The sequence below is a fragment of the Salvelinus sp. IW2-2015 genome, linkage group LG27 (genome assembly GCF_002910315.2).
Source record: "Salvelinus sp. IW2-2015 linkage group LG27, ASM291031v2, whole genome shotgun sequence".
Lineage (NCBI taxonomy): Eukaryota > Metazoa > Chordata > Actinopteri > Salmoniformes > Salmonidae > Salvelinus > Salvelinus sp. IW2-2015.
The window spans coordinates 14,813,844-14,833,916 of record NC_036867.1 but is presented as its reverse complement, the minus strand read 5'-3'; the positions used below and the strand labels follow the sequence as shown (position 1 = coordinate 14,833,916).

At 43.5% G+C, this 20,073-nt stretch overlaps 1 protein-coding gene across 11 annotated transcripts in view; it reads right to left on the bottom strand.

The window, feature by feature from the left end:
• Nucleotides 1-20,073, bottom strand: part of asap1b (ArfGAP with SH3 domain, ankyrin repeat and PH domain 1b) — a 219,849-nt gene that overhangs the window by 20,785 nt on the left and 178,991 nt on the right. For all 11 annotated transcript variants that reach the window (XM_070435405.1, XM_070435411.1, XM_070435413.1 and 8 more), the window contains 9 exons: nucleotides 15,152-15,201; nucleotides 13,001-13,130; nucleotides 10,631-10,716; nucleotides 7,945-8,020; nucleotides 7,693-7,779; nucleotides 5,797-5,897; nucleotides 5,620-5,689; nucleotides 4,227-4,314; nucleotides 3,842-3,890 (listed from right to left, as the gene is read on the bottom strand). In XM_070435405.1, coding sequence (XP_070291506.1) covers nucleotides 3,842-3,890; nucleotides 4,227-4,314; nucleotides 5,620-5,689; nucleotides 5,797-5,897; nucleotides 7,693-7,779; nucleotides 7,945-8,020; nucleotides 10,631-10,716; nucleotides 13,001-13,130; nucleotides 15,152-15,201 — 737 coding nt within the window. The remainder of the gene's footprint in view (nucleotides 1-3,841; nucleotides 3,891-4,226; nucleotides 4,315-5,619; nucleotides 5,690-5,796; nucleotides 5,898-7,692; nucleotides 7,780-7,944; nucleotides 8,021-10,630; nucleotides 10,717-13,000; nucleotides 13,131-15,151; nucleotides 15,202-20,073) is intronic.

The following is a 20,073-nucleotide window of genomic DNA, read 5'->3' as shown; positions in this document are numbered from 1 at the left end:
ATTTTAACAGCTCTAATTACGTTGGTAACCAGTTTATAATAGCAATAAGGCACCTCGGGGGTTTGTGAAATGTGGCCAATATACCGTGGCTAACGGCTGTGTCCAGGCACTCCGCGTTGCGTCGTGTGTAAGAACAGCGTTTAGCCGTGGTATATTGGCCATATACCACACCCCGTTGGGCCTTATTGCTTAAATATAACTGTATACTGCCTTACATCTTGACAGCTACTTTGCATTCACCCTACATAGGACCTACATCTGCCTACAGTGTCAACCTACAGCRTCAACCACATACTGTAGTGTACAATACACAACCCTATCCAACCAGCCAGCAGCCCCAGACACCCTCTCATGACATTCAAACCAACACATCTGGACAATCGCCACGCACACACGCAGAAATTGGCAGGAAGTAACTGCCAATCAAACATGAGTCGGCGGCTGCTGTTGTTCAGCACAAAACAGTACATCACAACTCACTCTGCCATTAGACTGCTAGTTAGACTAGCYTGTGTCCCAAATGGCACCATATTCCCTATATGGGCCCTGGTCAAAAGTAGTGCACTACATAGGGAATAAGGTGCCATTTGGACAATGCATCTGAGTCAGGCTCAATGGGGCTGACGTCAGTCCTGCTGTTCCCGTCACCCATCTACAGGCCACAGCAGAGGACACGGCAGAGGACATAGCAGAGGACAAAGCACCGCACAGGACACAGCAGAGGACACAGGACAGGACACAGCAGAGGACAAAGCACAGGACAGGATACAGCAGAGGACACAGCAGAGGACACAGCAGAGGACACAGTAGAGGACACAGCACATGACACAGCACAGGACACAGTACAGGACACAGCACATGACACAGCAGAAGACACAGCACAGGACACAGCACATGACACAGGACACAGCAGAGGACACAGCAGAGGACACAGCAGAGGACACAGCACATGACACAGGATAGGACACAGCAGAGGACACAACACAGGTGTGTGCGGGTGAACGAGTGAGAAATAACTTAAGAAATTAGACAACGTTATGCAGAGATGTGGGTGTACATGTGTCTTTAAGGGTGAACGTGTTTACTTGCGATGCACAAGACATGGGTGGGCGAGCATGTGATTGCGTAATGCTGAGATATTGTCAAGTGATGTGTTTTAATCCAAACACTCCCATGAAGCGACTTCATCACTGTATGGTTTGCCTCAGCTGGAAGTGTGTGACAGCATAGAGCTGAGAGTGTGGAGTCAGCATTTGTGTGTGTGTGTGTGTGTGTGTGTGTGTGCGGGTGTGTGCATGAGTGTGCAAGTGTGTGTGAGTGTGTGTGTGTGTGTGTGTGTTCCCTAGTTACAGATACTTAATGAACTTACTGACATTTGGAATTGCAGCTGAGTTGTGGCTCTGTCCCAAAATGGCACCCTATTCCCTATGAAGTGCACTACTTTTGACCAGAACCCTATGACCCCTGGTGAAAAGTACACTTAGAAAAAAAGGCGTTAAGTAAAACCCTACAGGGTTCTTCGGTTTGTCTCCATAGGGGAACCCTTTTTGGTGCTGGGTAGAACCCTTTGCAGAGGGTTCTATCTAAAACCCTCTGTGTAGAGKTCTTCAAATAACCCCCTGTAAATGGTTCTGCCTAGAACCCTCTATGAAGGATTCTGCCTAGAAGGGTTCTGCTTCCATGAAGGGTTCTACCAAGAACCATTTTATCATCTAAAGGTTCTTCCTAGAATCGTCTGTGAAGGGTTCTACAGAGAACCCTTTTATCCTTGGAGGGTTCTTCCTAGAACCCTCTATGAACGGTTCCACCAGCCTTATTAGGGTTTAAAAYGTTATTATTTATTACAATGCATTCCATATATCATAAGACCTTTCTTCGAGGGCCTAATTATAGCCTAACACAGTGGTGGTAGGCATGTTCTGGTTCACAAGCCACATCAGGTCTGCAAGTCACATTATGCTGGCTTGCAAAGTGATGTGTAATTCTATTGGAATACAGCCAGAGTTAGGATATCCAACAAGTGGAATTGTTAATCACCTACAACCTGAATTCAGAATGACTGTCAGGGTAGGGAAGATTGCATATTGAGACTACCTMAATYATCTAAACTGGAACAACCATCTCAGTAACGGRTGAAATAAATCCAATTTCTTACAGATGGGATTAGTTAAAAAAACTGTATGTTATTTATCTTTGTGTAACATAAAATTAATCAACCAAGCAATGTACATGCAAAAACACAGATATTACAGTAAAACAAACAATTACGTTAATCTCCCTGCAATAGAGCATGATGGGAAATATTATATCTGGTTCTATGTAGAACCCTTCTTGCATTCCAAAGAATCCTTCTTGCCTTCCAAAGAATCATCAAAGAACCCTTTCTTTCAAAAACTGTTCTYTGGATTTTAAAGGTTCTAGGTAGAACACTTCACGTACAAAGAACCCTTGTCTCCCAAAAAGGGTTCTTCTGATCAAAACAGTTCTTGGTAGAACCCTATCCCTCCCCAAAGAACTGTTTTGGAACCCTTTTTTCCAAGAGTGTAGTGCACTACATAGGGAATATGGTGCCATTTGGGATGTATCCTAAAACAAGGCCGGTTGTGTCTCAGTATAATTAAAAGTGCAATATGTAAAAGTGCAATATTTGGCTACCTGACCAAATTCACATAAAAGTGTGAGTTATAGATCTGTCATTCTCATTGAAAGCAAGTCTAAGAAGCGGTAGATCTGTTCTATGTGCGCTATTCCTACGCTTACGGTTCTTAAGTTTCACTTTTGCATTTAGCGGCACACCCTTTGACAGCGGAGAGAAAAAAGTTTGAGTTAATTTCCTGCAATTCTACACATTTTGCCATAGGGCGCAGAGAAAATGTTGCAGTTTTAAAGCAAGTTTGCTGCAAATCTAGACATTTTGCCATGGGGCAGAGAGAAGATTTAGCAATTATATAACTMATTTCATGCAATTCTACTTATTTTGCCATGGGGCAGAGAGACAAATTGGCAGTTTTACAGCTTATTTCCTACAATTCTACACATTTTGACATAGGGTGGAGAGAAATGTTTGCAGTTTTTAATATGATATCTGAGTGAGAGTGACTAACAAAATCAATGGGGGCCACGGTCGGTAATTCTACAAGTTTAGTTGGCAGGTCACTAGACTAATTTACCAATCTAAAATGTTTTTTGTTTTTTTGCTGACATGGGCTAATTGAGCGAAATTGCACCTACATTTCTAACAAAAAATAAATACATCTCTGGAAATGTATCAGCGTGCAGACGCCAGTTGCCCATCCCTGGGTTACAGTGACCTGAATAACAACCACAGATCCCACAGATACAGGAAGATACCCTTACCGCTGCTAGCACTTAGCAGTCCTCTCTCTCTCTCAGGGATAAAAATACCCTCATTGTCAATGGAGCATGGACACTAGACAAAACCTCTAAACCTTTTCCATTAAAGAAAACGGTGTCTTTCTTTGTTAAACCTCACCGATCTTGTCTTTCACACTCATACATTATCAGTGCAAGGTTCATCGCTTCAGCGGGCATTACTTTAGAGCTGGCACGGTAATTGTATAAACCCCCCCATAGCAAACACGTCTTCGGTTGCCTAGGCAATACCCCCCAGCAGCAGCACATGCAGTCARGAGCGGAGACGAGGAGAAAATGTGCGTTTTTGCTATTAATACGATTAAAACGGTGACTGAGTCACTTGGCTGACAAATAACCGTAACCCCAAATTCCACCACAGTCTTATCTTACTATGTACCTGCCTTTGGAGTTGGATACTAATAGTAGGTGGATGTTTATAATGTGGTGACTGTCACGGTACACTTACATGACAAACTCCTGTTCATCCTCAGCCTGGAAGTGATATGTCCGGTTATCTGTTGGCAGAGAGAAGATGAGACGGGAACGTGATCTCTCGGACCCAGCAGACACTGTGTAATCATGTAACATGATATAGCCCTGTGGAGATGCATGGCGGAGTAATTCACAAGCACAGCGTGTTTCAGGCTTTGTCATGACACCATTCAAACAGGAAGCCAGAAAATGGAGCGTGTGAAAGAGATACTGGCGACCTGTGGCACAAAACTGTCTATTTGACGCTTCCTGTTTCTGAATTCCTACAGAAGGTAATATAAGGCCCCATTTCTCACAGCCCATCTCACACCCATGGTAACTACTGTGTTGGTGTGGRGGTTACAGGAAGAGATACTTACGGGAAATGAGRTCGAAGCACTTCCTGTCCTCAGCACAGGGCTTGACCTGGCAGGTGAGCAGGTTGAGTTTCACAGGCTGCCTGTTGGACTGCACGAACACACAGAGACAGACGACTTAGCTATTTGTACRTCACCCAGTATTGGTCCTATGAAACTAACGCTACAAGCCTATCTGACTCTGGATGGTCCTGTGTGGCTCAGTTGGTAGAGCASGGCACTTGCAACGCTATAGTTGTGGGTTCGATTCCCATCGGGGACCAGTACAAACAAATATAAAAATGTATCCACTCACTGCTCTGGATAAGAGCGCCTGGAAAATGATGGGTTGGTAAAGTAATTCATCTGTTGATGTTAGGCATTGTGGCTAATGTCCTTTTGTCTCGACTGAATAAAGAAATCACTTTCGACACCTTATAGAGCCCATGCCGCGACGAATTGAGCCTGTTCTGAGGGCAAAAGGGGAGGTGTTCCTAATGTTTGGTTTACTCAGTGTATGTCTCTGACTCCAGTGGCAAAAATAGAAACAGGCCCACATAGGGGACCACATAGGGAATAGGGTGCGATTTGAGGCACAGCCTGACCATTAGACTTAACAGTGTATGTAGCTAGCCTAGGGAGAATCCCAGGTATTCCCTCAGTACTGTATCTGTCTGTGGTCCAAGCATCACCACTTTGGCTTGGCTTCAGTTACAATACCCACTGTAATATTATGATAACACCAGTGTGATCCGCTGGCACGTGTGTAGACTGGGCACTGCATTGTGACTGTGTCCGGGCATGCGAGCAGTGGGGATGGTGAGAGGTGTTAACAAAACGTTAACGGACTGTGATGAGCCCTGTGGTGAGGCTGCCAGGCTGGCACAGGGGCTGATGGGTAATAAACATGGAGAAGGAGCGGCAAGCCGTCAGACAAAGAACAGAGGATAAGTACATGTGCGTTTCCTTGAAAGGACGGTGGAAGTATGGGTGGAAATGAGGATCGATTAGTGACATTTGGGGGAGTTCACCGCAATGTAGAGCTGCAATAATAAAAACAGGGGCCAGCTATTGTGTGTGTGTGTGTGTGTGTGTGTGTGTGTGTGCTCTCTCACACATCCTTGTGTGCATGTGTGTCTGTCTATCTAGCAGCACAGTATCCACAGACCCCGGGAAGAGAAGAGCCAGCACCACACTCAGTGATGAGTCACCACAGCAACAGAAGAGGGGGGAGGCTAAGGGGTTGCCTTGGCAACCCACCCATGTCGATTCCTCTCTGCCAACTGCTAGATTGATAGTGGCCTACACAGCTTCCTTCCTACTGGATGTTGCCTTTGATCTAGCCTCGACAGGAGTGTGTAAGGGTGCTCAAGGTGTGTGTGTGTGTGTGTGTGTGTGTGTGCGTTTTGCCACTCACCGTAGCATGAGCGATGGTGAGCATGCCACCCTTCACTGAACACTTCCTCCTCTGCCACACCTTCCTCAGCCTGCAGGAAGACAACACCAAGTCACAACGAAGGAGCCGAAAAGGGCTCTTCATGTCTGTGTATGTTCAGTACTGTTCAGTGTCTGTGTGTGTGTGTGTGTGACCTACCCATCACTCTTCTTCATCAGGTAGCCTTTCTTCTCACAGCCAAACTCTTTGTTGCCCTGCAGCTGGTGCATGCTATAGCCACCCTGCTTACTCTGGGAGTCCTGCAGCAACACACACAGTTTTAGACACAGAAAACACAGCAACGCACCACACATAACCAACCAAATATGCCTCTTACAGACAGTGCAGCCAGGGCCGTGTGTGTGTGTGTGTGGTGTGTGTGTGTGGTGTGTGTGTGTGTGTGTGTGTGTGTGTGTGTGTGTGTGTGTGTGTGTGTGTGGTGGTGTGTGGTGTGTGTGTGTGTTGTGTCTGACCCACATAGCCGTTATATTTCTTGAGTCACATTTGATGTTCAAAGGATCATGGTATGCCGTATAAGCGTCCCAAATGGCGCCCAACTCTCCATTTAGTGCGCCACTTTTCCACAAGGGCTCCGGTCAAAAGAAGTGCACTACATAGAGAATAGGGAGCCACTTGGGAGGCACACATGTTACAACACACTATCAGATGAAGAACACAGCAGGTTTCTAATGGAGAGACACAGAGGAGGGCATGCTCTTCAAAATCTGTCAGAAGCATGCTAGCACTTACTCTTCTAGACTTGAGTCCAGACGAGCAGCGAGTAGAGGGGAATAGAGAGAGAGAGAGAGAGAGTGTGAAAGAAGCCGCCAAGGTGTAGTTGTGAGTGAGAGAGCGCCTGCCCGCATTGAGTGTAGGTGTTAGTGTAGTACGGTAGATACGAGTGAGTGAGTGATTGCGTGAGAGACCACATTTGTGTCTGGGCGTTATAAAACAGGATGTTCGGTGTGGACCGTCGGCTCTGTCCCAAATGGCACCCTGTTCCCTATATACTGCACCACTTTCGCCCGTAGGCCTCGGGGCTCTGGTCAAAATGAGTGCCCTATGCAAGGAATAGGGTGCCATTTTGGGACACAGCCAGATAGTTGTAGCTGTGTTGATACGGTGGGCCAGTCCCTCTCACTTAGGCTCTGCTCACTATTATACAGTAGCAACATGCAAAACACAGCGAGCAGCTAGCATTGAGTGTGAGACCTAATTGATGTGTTTGGCAGTTGTGACCAGTGAGTGCTTAGAAAGAGGTTAGGAGGTTAGGGTAGGTTAGTTAAAGGGCTAATGAAGCCTCATTTAAAAAAATCKCAATATCAAACCTTTTGGGGTAAYAGTTAAGTACATTACTGTGATTGTTTTCAATTAAAATGGTCAAAAATAAACTAAAATAGCTTCTTAGCAAACAGCAATTTCTCAAGCAAGAATTTTGCTAGGACTGTCTGGGAGTGGTCTGAGTGGTGAGTGGAAAACTAAAAACTAGCCGTTATTGGCAGAGAGGTTTGAAACACTCTTTCTTATTGGCCTATTAACTAATTTACTGCCTGGTGACTTCACCAGGCTATGCCAAAACCATCCCACCAAAACAGGCAGTCTTTTCAAACAGCTCTCACACTAAAAGGGCATTATCATCATTTTCACAATTTCAAAGTATTATTCCAAGCTCATAATGTGGAAATATATATAAAACACAGGAAAATCCMGTTTTTGACTGCACTGGACTTTTAAGACAGTAAGTTGCTCTCCACTAAGCAGCCAGTGAGGCACAACACTGGTTACCAGCCAWGGCCTACCAAACACTGGCTACCAGCATGGTACAGCACTGGGTACTCCATCTGCACTACAGGAGACTAGCTAGTAGCTACACCCTCTAAGGGTGAAAGGTTAGGGGTGAGGACTAAGGAGTCTACTGCTACGGTCTGATTTTCCACCAAACATTGATTTGGTGCACACATGGCCGGAGGGAGTTTCCACTATTTTCCCTATTTGTCAACTCTGGCTTGGGCCCACTTGGCCCAGTTAGGACTAGATGGTCCAGGTTCTACCTACCTCCTTCTGGTCCAGCTGAAGGGATGACTTGATCAGGTCTCTGAGAGCAGTCAGCTGTTTCTTCTCCTCGTCCTGGGTCTGCTTTATCTGAGAAGGACATACACAGGGTGAGATAAGACAAACAAACGAACACACACACACACACACACACACACTCACTCAATCACTCACTCACTGAATCAGTCTAGATAACATGTCAGGCTTCAGAGTAGCAGTAATCAGATGGAGAGAAGCCTGTGGGTGGGTATTTACATTGTAGAGGTCAGCAGCCAGCTTCTCAATGTACTGCTTCAGCTTATCCGCCGTCTTCAAGCCATCTTGGAAGAAGCTGCAAGAGATTACAGGGCGGATATTAGAATTCCACTGAGATTTTCACTTTAATTCCAACGACAGTGAGACGAAGGGCAGTCCTTTGGTGGAGCGYAGCATCTTTTACATCATTTCGAAATGTCAAGTGTCCAAGACTTATATGGCCATTAGGAAGGTCAAAATGAATAGAGGGGTGACTGAGAATGAGACTGATGCAGTTGGATATGTATAATGTATAGCGCTGCTTGGCCCCTCTGGCTTTTGGCATAGAGATCTCTCTCTCTCTCTCCTGTCTCTCTCTGGCTGTGTCCAGAGTGGAATGCTAAGCACCTCCTGTCATCCATTATGGATCTGCCAGTGGCATCTACCTGAATGCAGCATCCTCTCGTCTCCACTAACAACCCTTCTATCCCCCTCTCTCTCTCCACCCCCTCTCTCTCCTACCCTCCAGGTATCCATCACCTCCCTCAGCCCACTCATCCTACTGAAACTCAGTTTTCTACTGAAACGTTATTTTCCAATCGCTCTATAAAGGCATGTCTCTACACTGTGATAGTCATAGTTTTGGGTTGAGTAGACAACCAGAAAACTGCACTGTTTTGTTTCCCCAATGTTATGACACAACCACCTAGCAGCATTGAGGCTGTCAGGCCTGTCGGTGACACAGCGTTGGGCTCAGTCCCTGGCACAGGGGGCACCCATTATTTACCCACAAACCCCCACGGCTGTCACAACGCATCGGCATGAAGGCCCATGCATATTTATGAGAGCTAAATATGACTCCGCAACCCTCCCTACCCAAGACCTGTGAATCATGCATCACCATCACCCCATTCAAGAGACAAAAAGAGAGGGAGAGAAAAAGAAAGAAAGAAAGGGAAAGAGAGAGAGAGCAAAGAGCAATCACAGAKAGAATAATGTACAATGCCTTTGGAAAGTATTCGAACCCCTTCACTTTTTCCACATTTTGCTACGTTACAGCCTTATTCTAAAATGGATTAAATACCCCATAACGAGAAATGAAAACATGTTTTTAGAAATGTTTGCAAATGTATTTTTAAATTAAAAAACAGATACCTTATTTACATAAGTTTTCAGACCCTTTGCTATGAGACTCAAAATTGAGCTCAGGTGCATCTTGTTTTCCATTGATCATCCTTGAGATGTTTCTACAACTTGATTGTAGTCCACCTGTGGTCAATTCAATTGATTGGACATGATTTGGAAAGGGACACACCTGTCTATTATAAGGTCCCACATTTGACAGTGCATGTCAGAGCAAAAACCAAGCCATGAGGTCGAAGGAATTGTCTGTAGAACTCCGATAAAGGATTGTGTCGAGGCACAGATCTGGGAAGGGAGGGTACAAAATATTTCTGCAGCATGTGAAGGTCCAAGGACACAGTGCTCCATCATTCTTAAATGGCAGAAGTTTGTAACCACCAAGACTCTTCCTAGAGCTGGCCGTCCTGCCAAACTGAGCAATCGGGGGAAAAGGGCCTTTGTCAGGGAGGTGACAAGAATTGATGGTAATCGACAGAGCTCAGATCTCGTGGCGATGGAGAACCTTCCAGAAGAACAACCATCTCTGCAGCACTCACCAATCCAGGCCTTTATGGTAGAGTGGCCAGACAAAAGCCACTCCTCACTAAAAGGCACATGACAGCCCGCCTTGCTAAAGGCACCTAAAGACTCTCAGACTATGAGAACAAAATTCTCTGGTCTGATAAACCTAGATTGAACTCTTTGGCCTGAATGCAAAGCGTCACTCTGGAGGAAACCTGGCACCATGCCTACGGTGAAACCATGGTGGTGGAAGCATCATGCTGTGGGGAAGTTTTTAAACGGCAGGGACTGGAGGACTAGTCAGGATCGAGGGAAGATGAACAGGAGAAAAGTACAGAGAGATCCTTGATGAAAACCTGCTCCAAGAGTGCTCAGGACCTCAGATTGGGGAGAGTTCACCTTCCAATAAGACAACGACCCTAAGCACACAGCCAAGACAACGCAGGAGTGGTTTCGGAAAAGGTCTCTGAATGTCCTTGAGTGGCCCAGCCAGAGCCCGGACTTGAACCCGATTGAACATCTCTGAAGAGACCTGAAAATAGCTGTGCAGCAACGCTCCCCATCCAACCTGACAGACCTTGAGAGGACCTGCAGAGAAGAATGGGAGAAACTCCCCAAATACAGGTGTGCCAAGCTTGTAGCGTCATACCCAAGAAGACTCRAGGCTGTTATCACTGCCAAAGGTGCTTCAATAAAGTACTGAGTAAAGGGTCTGAATACTTATGTAAATGTAATATTTCAGTGTTTTATTTTTATACATTTGCAAACATTTCTAAAAAACTGTTTTTGCTTTGTAATTATGGGGTATTGTGTGTAGATTGATGAGGGGGAAAAAAACAATTTAATCCATTTCAGAATAAGGCTGTAACGTAACAAAATTTGGAAAAAGTCAAGGGGTCTGAATACTTTCTGAATGCACTGTAGAGCTAGTCTTGAGAGAATTCCCTCAGGAATTACGTGTTCGCCACCAATCAGACACATCTCAGTAGACATGATCCACACGTGTATGGGGGACTCTTACACTATGGTAAATGAGGGAGATAATGCGGTACTGTTTACTTACTTGCATTGTGCGTGGTAATACTTGATGAGGTTCTGGAGAAGGTCCACTCCCTTCTTGGTCTTGATCTCGTTGACTTTGATCAGGTACTGTAGAGAAAACAAGTGGTGGTCTGTGAAAACTGACATCAAATAGAACGCTCTGTTACATGATTTTGGAAATGCAATATGGAGTATTGCCATGCTTATACGTAGTGGTGATATATTAAACCAGGGGTGGACAATCACTAATGGCTGAGCGGGGGAAAGGCTTTTGTTCGAGCAAAGCAGAAACACGTGATTATACTAATCAAGGTCTTATTTGAAATCTATCATTCATTTGAAGGCTATCATTTATGAACCAGTAAATCGTCATGTTACTGCTAGGCCAGAACAAAAGTCTGCACCCAACCACACCAACCCTCTGCTGGAAAATTTGTCCGCCCCTGCATTAAACCACCATAAAAAAATATTTGTTTGTGTAAAATATGTCTTCTGAACACTTATAATAATCCTATCAGAATGCCCATACGATGGAGGGTATGAGCCTCTGATCCACGATGCCAACACAGCATTGAGTCCGTGGGAGCCGAAAAAACGGCTAAACGTCACTGAAAAGGACGGCAATATACAGATGTAGGATCTTAATTTGAGCCAGTTTGAAAATAATCCTGCAGCAACAGGAAATGTGAATTATTATGTGGATTATAATTCATATACATTTTTTGTAGGGGTTGATACGTTCTTCGTTAGGGAAAATCAAGTCTGACATTTTAAAGTGGAAATTACAAATTTTAGATGCCTTTTTAAACCTYGAATACACTACAAGTTTGCATTTCCTAGTTTGCGTGAAAATTGTCAGCAACAAAAGCGTGATCAAATTAAGATCCTACATCTGTAAAATATCATGAGTAAATTGTAAATTGTGTTTGAAATGGATAACTAGAATTGTGTTTTTCCTTTATTTTTCAGAAACCACCACGGCCTCCAAATTAGCAAATTCCTCTGACATATTCATGCCCGACGAACAAATGAATAAAACATCATCTTAATCTGAGTTTATCCCATGGCGTACCAATCTAGAACAGTTTGTGAAGAATCACTGCTAAGCACCATTTTCAGCTCCACACACAGAGGACATTTAATCTATTCCAGAATGCCCTTCTAAGGCACCTCCTGTCTCCCAAAGCTTCTCTGCTGCATTTCTTACCATGTGATCCTCTGTGTGTGTATGTGTGTGCTCATGTGCGTGCTCCCCTGAAACCAACCACACAGTCACACACATATTGCTTTTGTCTGTCTGAGTGTGTGCAACTCAGAGATTATCCACTTTTTGTCTGTGGTGTCTGCGCTGTGGGGTGGGTTTAGTGTGTGTTGTGAATGCCTGTTGGTGCCTGTGTGTTATGGGGCTTTGTGTGAATGGGAGGCGAGGGACGCTGCAGTAGCAGTGTCTGGTCTCAGATCAGATCGACAACATAGCCTGCTGTGCTGAGCATCACCTGGTCCTTCCCACACGTTCAGCGGCAGCAGTGCAAAGTGGGATGGAAGATGGATTTGGTGTAACAAATGGCACCCTATACCTTATATAGTGCCCTATTGGCCCTGGTCCAAAGTTGTGCACTGTGTAGGGAATAGGGTGCCACACAATGCTAGCAATGTTATCAATATATAATAATAATAATAAAAATAATAATAATATAGGCCATTTAGCAGACGCTTTTATCCAAAGCGTTTTAATCACGCATGCATACATTTTAATCAGTCACGCTTATAGGGTTGGGAGTTTTTCCTGTCAATATGACTTGAGCAGGAAAAACTTGGGGCCCTAGTTATAAACTCTGGGCCCCTCTAGCACTACACTAGAAGCAATATCAAACAATCCACAATAAGAACACAGTGAATGAGATCACCCTAAAAACCCAAGAGAGACAAGCCACCCCGCACCCGCTGTACACAGAAATAGAGGTGGATGGGTTGAGCTCCTCCATAACTGCTCCAATTAGAATCCCACAGTGAAGCACTAAGTTAATATGGAAATTGTCAGTACCGTTATGCCAAGTGAGCAAATAATCTGCAGATAAAGAGGGAGAGAGGAGTAGGCGTTTACACCCGCCGGGAGGCAGCTCGTTGGCACAGCTGAGCACATCGCTCGAACAGTTTGTTATTTTGCTCTGCCTTTTATATAGGAGGATTGGAGCATAGAAAGACAATATGATACTGTTTTTCGTGTCATTTTGGGGATATGTGTAACTAGGTTATAGCATAATCATGTAGAGAACAGAGGTTGGCACGGATGCCCATTTTATGTCGTCCTCTTAGGTTTGGCCTGGGGTGGCAGGGCCCCGTCAGTGCCCAATCAGTGCCCTCTAGTCTGTGCCCAGTGTCCGCTTCTAACCTCACACATCTGGAGTTGGAAGAGACGGCGTTCCTTCTCCATCTCCTCAGCAATCTCAGCGCCTGTTATCTCTGTACGAATCATCCCGTGCTGCTTGGCATGCTCCCTCTTCTCCTTCTCGATCTTTGTACTGAAATCAGACAGACAGACAGACAGACAGACAGACAGACAGACAGACAGACAGACAGACAGACAGTGTTAGTGAAACCAGACAAGACAGGTAGACAGGCAAGAATGAATGAAGGAAGGAAGGAAGGAAGGAAGGAAGGAAGGAAGGAAGGAAGGAAGGAAGGAAGGAAGGAAGGAAGGAAGGAAAAGAGGGCAGGCAGGAAGAGAGACAGACAGTGTTTAATAAATCCATGACCTCACATTTAAATCAGATGGAATTCTCAGCATGAAAGAGAGCTTTTACAGGGCGAAACATTCCACTTGAATTATAGTTGTAATATACAGTACATCAGATCTGACATTTTAAAGACACCAAAAACAACTGTATGTCTCACACAATCACACATCACCATATACAGTGCCTTCAGAAAGTATTCATACACTTGACTTTTTCCACATTTTGTTACGTTACAGCCTTATTCTAAATGTATTAAATAAATAAAAATCCTCAACAATCTACACACAATAGCCAATCATGACAAAGAAGGTTTTTTGACATTTTTGCAAATGTTTAAATAATAAAAAATAGAAATTCCTTATTTACATGTATTCATACCCTTTGAGATGAGACTCGAAATWGAGCTCAGGTGCATCCTGTTTCCATTAACCATCCTTTAGATGTTTCTACAAMTTCATTGGAGTCCACTAGTGGTAAATTCAATTGATTGGACATGATTTTGAAAGACACACCTGTCTATAGAAGGTCACACAGATGACAGTGCATGTCAGAGCAAAAACTAAGGCATGAGGTCGAAGGAATTGTCCGTGGAGCTCTGAGACAGGATTGTGTCAAGGCACAGATCTGGGGAAGGGTACCAAAACATTTCTGCAGCATTGAAGGTCCCCAAGAACACAGTGGCCTCCATCATTCTTAAATGGAAGAAGTTAAGAACCACCAAGACTCTTCCTAGAGCTGGTCGCCCAGTCAAACTGARCACTTGGGGGAGAAGGGCCTTGGTCAGGGAGGTGACCAAGAACCTGATAGTCACTCTGACAGAGCTCTAGACTTCCTCTGTGGAGATGGGAGAACCTTCCAGAAGAAACAACCATCTACTGCAGCACTCTACGCCCAATCAGGCCTTTATGTCTAGATGGCCAGACGGAAAACCACTCCTCAGTAAAAGGCACCATGACAGCCCACTTGGTATTTGCCGAAAGCTCCTAAAACTCTCAATCCAGAAAACAAGATTCACTGGTCTATAAACCCAAGATGAAACTCTTTGGCCTGACAAGCATCACGTCGAGGAAATTCTGGCACCATCCCTACGGTAGGTATTGCATCGTGTGCAGCCATCACTGTGGTGGTGTTTTTTCAGCGCAGGACTGGAGAACTAGTCAGATCGAGGAAAGATGAACGGAGAACAGATACAGAGAGATCCTTGATGGAAAACCTGCTCCAGAGCACTCAGGACCTCAGGACTGGGGTGCAAGTTTCACTTCAACAGGACAACGACCCTAAAGCACACAGCCAAGACAACGCAGGAATGGCTTCAGGACAAGCCTCTGAATGTCCTTGAGTGGCCCAGCCAGAGCCGAGACTTTAACCCGATCGCACATCTCTGGAGAGACCTGAAAATAGCTGTGCAGCAATGCTCCCCATCCAACCTGACAGAGCTTGAGAGGATCTGCAGAGAAGAATGGGAGAAACTCCCCAAATACAGGTGTGCCAAGCTTGTAGCGTCATACCCAAGAAGACTCGAGGCTGTAATCACTGCTAAAGTTGCTTCAACAAAGTACTGAGTAAAGGGTATGAATTCTTATGTAAATGTGATATTTCCGTTTTTTTTATTTATAAATTAGCAAAAATGTATAACAACCTGTTTTTGCTATGTCATTATGGGATATTGTGTGTAGATTGATGAGGGAAAAAACAAGTAGAATAAGGCTTTAACCTAAAGTCAAGGGGTCTGAATACTTTCCGAAGGCAAACCTCAAGTGTCCCAACACAGCTATGTACAGGCACACATTTATTAACACACTTACAATTTAGCTTCATAATCTTTCCAGGCTTTGTCAAAGGGCTTCTTTATATCCTGAAAGAAAGGGGAGAACAAAGTATCAGTACTCAGCAGTAAACAGGTCAATCTGGAATCCCACAGTACAGTGTTGACTCTGAGAATTCTCTCTCTCCAACACTGCCCCACATAGGGCTGGCACAATTACCGTATAACCATGTCAACCATGTCAAAAAAATCTATTTAGTTTTCGATAAAAATGTGTAAACATTAAATTCACTATGCATGAATGAATAAATGAAATTTGATTTTTGTGTCAAATCGCCAGTTGGTAACCCATCCCTTATGGGATTAAATGCCAACAACAAACATTACAATAATTCACTGTGATTATTCAGTGATAATTCTTCTTTCGGTGTTCTCTGCAACGCGCATTGCATTAAGAGTGAAAAAAAATTATAACATAACAAATACAAAAATAACATTCAAATAAATACATAATAGTAAATAACAATAATTATATCCCCTGAGCAGTACAAAAAACATACATACATACATACTGTACATACATACATATAGATAAATAAATACAGAAAACTGAAACGGTGTCACGGCCGTCGTTGAAGGAAGACCAAGGTGCAGCGTGGTGAGCGTACATTTTCCTTTTTATTTCAAAATGTCGCCAACAAAACAACAAACAACCGTGAAGCTTACAAGGCATTACTGCCACAAACAAAGTTAACTTCCCACCTTGAAAGGAGGGAAAAGGGCTACCTAAGTATGGTTCCCAATCAGAGACAACGATAGACAGCTGTCCCTGATTGAGAACCATACCCGGCCAAAACATAGAAATACAAAATCATAGAAAACAAAAACATAGAATGCCCACCCCAAATCACACCCTGACCAAACCAAAATAGAGACATRAAAAGGCTCTCTAAGGTCAGGGCGTGACAAACAGAAGGCATTTGAACCCAGTCTGGCACGAAGAGAAGATTCATGTGGTAGAAAGGGCAAGAGAGGATAAAATGAGTTTCAGTCTCTATTTCTTCGAGGTCACAATAGTTACATAGTCTTTCCTCTTCCATTTCACCACAATAGTGACCTGTTTCAATACGCAGAGGCAATATCCCTGACCTTGCCTGTTTCAATACGCAGAGGCAATATCCCTGACCTTGCCTGTTTCAATACGCAGGGGCAATATCCCTGATCTTACCTGTTTCAAACAGGGGCAATATCCCTGATCTTACCTGTTACAATACGCAGGGGCAATATCCCTGATCTTACCTGTTTCACGCAGGGGTAATATCCCTGATCTTACCTGCGCACAGTGGTGTAAAGTACTTAAGTAAAAATACTGTGAAGTACTACTTAAGTAGTTTTTTCGGGTATCTATACTTTACTTTACTATTTATATTTGACTTTTACTTCACTACATTCCTAAAGAAAATAATCTACTTTTTACTACTCATACCTTTTCCCTGACACCCAAAAGTAGTCATTACACGGTGAATGCTTAGCAGGACAGGAAAATGGTCCAATTCACGCACTTATCAAGAGAACACGTGGTCATCCCTACTGCCTCTGATCTGGCAGACCCACTAAATTGTAACGGCAGCCTTCCCTCTCTTCACTAGAAGAGAGGGTGTAGCAGGGATCGGACCAACACGCAGCGTAGCCAGTGCTCAACATGTTTAATTAAACGAAAACARTGAACACTTACAACGATACAAAACAACAAAATGTGGCAAACCGAAACAGTCCTATCTGGTGCAGACAAAACACAGAGACAGGAAACAACCACCCACAATCCCCAACACAAAACAAGCCACCTATATATGATTCTCAATCAGGGACAACGATTGACAGCTGCCTCTGATTGAGAACCATATTAGGCTGAACACAGAAACAGACAAACTAGACACACAACATAGAATGCCCACMCCAACTCACGCCCTGACCATACTAAACAAATACAACAACCAGGGAAAACAGGTCAGGAACGTGACATAAATACATAATTTGTAAATTATGTTGATTATACCCCTGCCTACATTTTAAAAACAAGTAAATGGTGCCGTCTGCTTTGCTTAATATAAGGAATTTGAAATGATTTATACTTTTATTTTTGATACGTATATTTTAGTAATTACATTTACTTTTATACTTAAATATATTTAGAACAAAATACTTTTAGACTTTTACTCAAGTAGTATTTTACTGGACGACTTTCACTTTTACTTTAGTAACTTTCTATTAGAGTATCTATACTTTTAGTATGAAAATTGGGTACTTTTCCACCACTGCCTGTGCACATAGCGATCTCTTGTTTTAGGTAGGTTGTACATAATATATCTCTCACACACAAATTCACCCTGACTCAAACAAAAGGTTCTCAATTTGGGTTTATGATTAATCTCCTCCACCTATTAAAAAAAATATATATATCTATGACTCCCTTCATTTGGTTTTCATACAGATGTTCACAGTCAGACTGTCGCAAAAGGTCAGACATTTCAGTTTCCCATAGACAGATCCCATTGAACAACTTTACTGGCTATTCTGGCAATTCCTTATGTGGGTTGGATTCTGTAACGACACAGAATAAAACAATTAATAACAGTCCCATGGTGGTAGTGACTGCCCACGACTGCTTATAACTTATTAACCAGTTATTCACATTACTTTACTTGAATAAAATATATTTCAGCTGTTGTGTATATAACATTTGTTTTATTTGATGACTATTTCATTCCAAATCATCTCCTCTCTATAGAGCTGCTGCCTACGCTGTCTGACAAAAATCACTATTTTAGTAGTTCTTCAAAGTAAATAAGGCATACATTTATGACTGCTGAATACCAACTTTCAATCACTTAGGTCATGTCTTTTCAGGTACAGATACCTCGCAAAGAAACTGCTCTCTATATATATATCCCCTCTTGATTGCGCATTCTTCCATCTCTTACGTAGCAAGGTGTAAAATAAACACAGACCGGACAAGTTTAGYCACGCAATGGATTGTGGTAATTGTAGTTAGATTAGAGCAGAAAACGTAATAATTATATAGAACATTGGCCTGTTGAAAACTACAACTCAATGTGCAACGAACGCATTGAGCTCACAGAAGAAAACGGACTAAATAGAATTTAAAAAATAATTGAACCGACATCGGTCAATTAGTTGGTTAAAAAAAKACATTTCAGTTAATCCCTCAGCACTAACGGTTACGGATGAAGACAGTCATGAAAATAAAACAACTGTCATAACCATCTTTTTTTGTGTGTGTGGAACGAACAGCTGACTGAAAACGGGACGGCCGGGAATTAACATGGGACTCTTAACAACGTGATAAAACTTTGCGGTGTAACGATCGTTGTTGGAAGGATGGTCGGACCAAGATGCAGCRWGRWGTAGGTTAATMATTTCTATTTATGATAACCGGCACAAAACAATAAGGAGTAACAAACGAAACGTACAGCTTTGTAGGGCTAAAAAGCAACAATACAAAATCAAGATCCCACACACAACAGGTGGAAAAAAGGCTGCCTAAATATGATCCCCAATCAAAGACAACGATAGACAGCTGCCTCTGATTGGGAACATTACCAGGCCAACATAGAAATACAAAAACTAGAGTACCCGCCCTAGTCACACCCTGACCTAACCAAAATAKAGAATAAAAAAGGATCTCTAAGGTCAGGGCGTGACATGTGGCTCCTTGCTGAAAGAAGCAAGGTGTTGTAGCAAACGAGCAAACAAACCTCTTTCCCTGGCAGTTTGACTGGTAAACTCATGGGTACACTCGCAATGGCTACCTGGTATTGTGATACAATCATTTCCATCGTAATGTCAAATGTTCTTTCAAATGATCTTAACTGATGTGGCTCATGCAATGGAATGTATTTATTTGTAATGTGAAGCAAAACAGACAGGGTTGATTTAGACTCAAAGGACTGTTGACAAGATGTAAACTATAATTCCTCTCCAAATCTTGATTGAAAACAAACACATTTGCACAATGACCACTTGTTGTGTCTCAAATTCATCGTTACATTTGTTGGTTTAGCTAGCTTGCAAATGTTTTGTCATATTAGCAAAGACATGACAAGAGTCAAAACACCATAAAACAAGACATGGTATCAATAACAAAATAAAAATAGCTAAAATGAGCCACGCCACATGGCAGTTTCTCGTCGTTGTTGCTAGCTATCTGACCGTCCAGAATCATAACAACACACGGCCCTCTGCCTCATCGACGGGCGCGCATCGTTTTCCTGATGTTGTCAGCTAACCCGTCTTCTTGCTCTGCTCATATGCGTACACTCGCAAATGGCCGCCAGTCCACTCACTATGCCATCATTGACGTGAATGGAGACGCCCATTCTATCCTCATTCTACAGCAGCACATGCAGTTAGGAACGGAGGAGAGGAGAAATGTGCGTCTTAAATATTCAAATGATTATGACGGTTTTTACAGTGACCGTTTTGGCTGGCCAATAACCGTCATTCCAAAATCCCACGATCGTAACAGCCCTAGCTCTGCCACTGCAGGCAAGGCCTCAGGCTCACAATTTACGTTCTGGAGCCCACTACCACGCCCAGTCCATGTTTCCAACCTCACGGGTTCATGACCCGTTTATTCGTGGCGCTCGCCTTCAGGCACAACACAAGGACACTGTTTACCCCACAAAGATTTACAGTGTGATCTTTTAAACAGTCCGGCCCACTCGGTCTCCCTCCCCCTCTCCATTTCTCTATCTGCTTTCTCCCTCTCTACCACACACACCACACACGACACACACACACCACACAACACACACACACACACCACACACCACACACACACACCACACACCAAACACACACACACACACACACACACACACACACACACACACACACACCTACACACACACACACACACACACACTCTCTCATCTCTCTCTG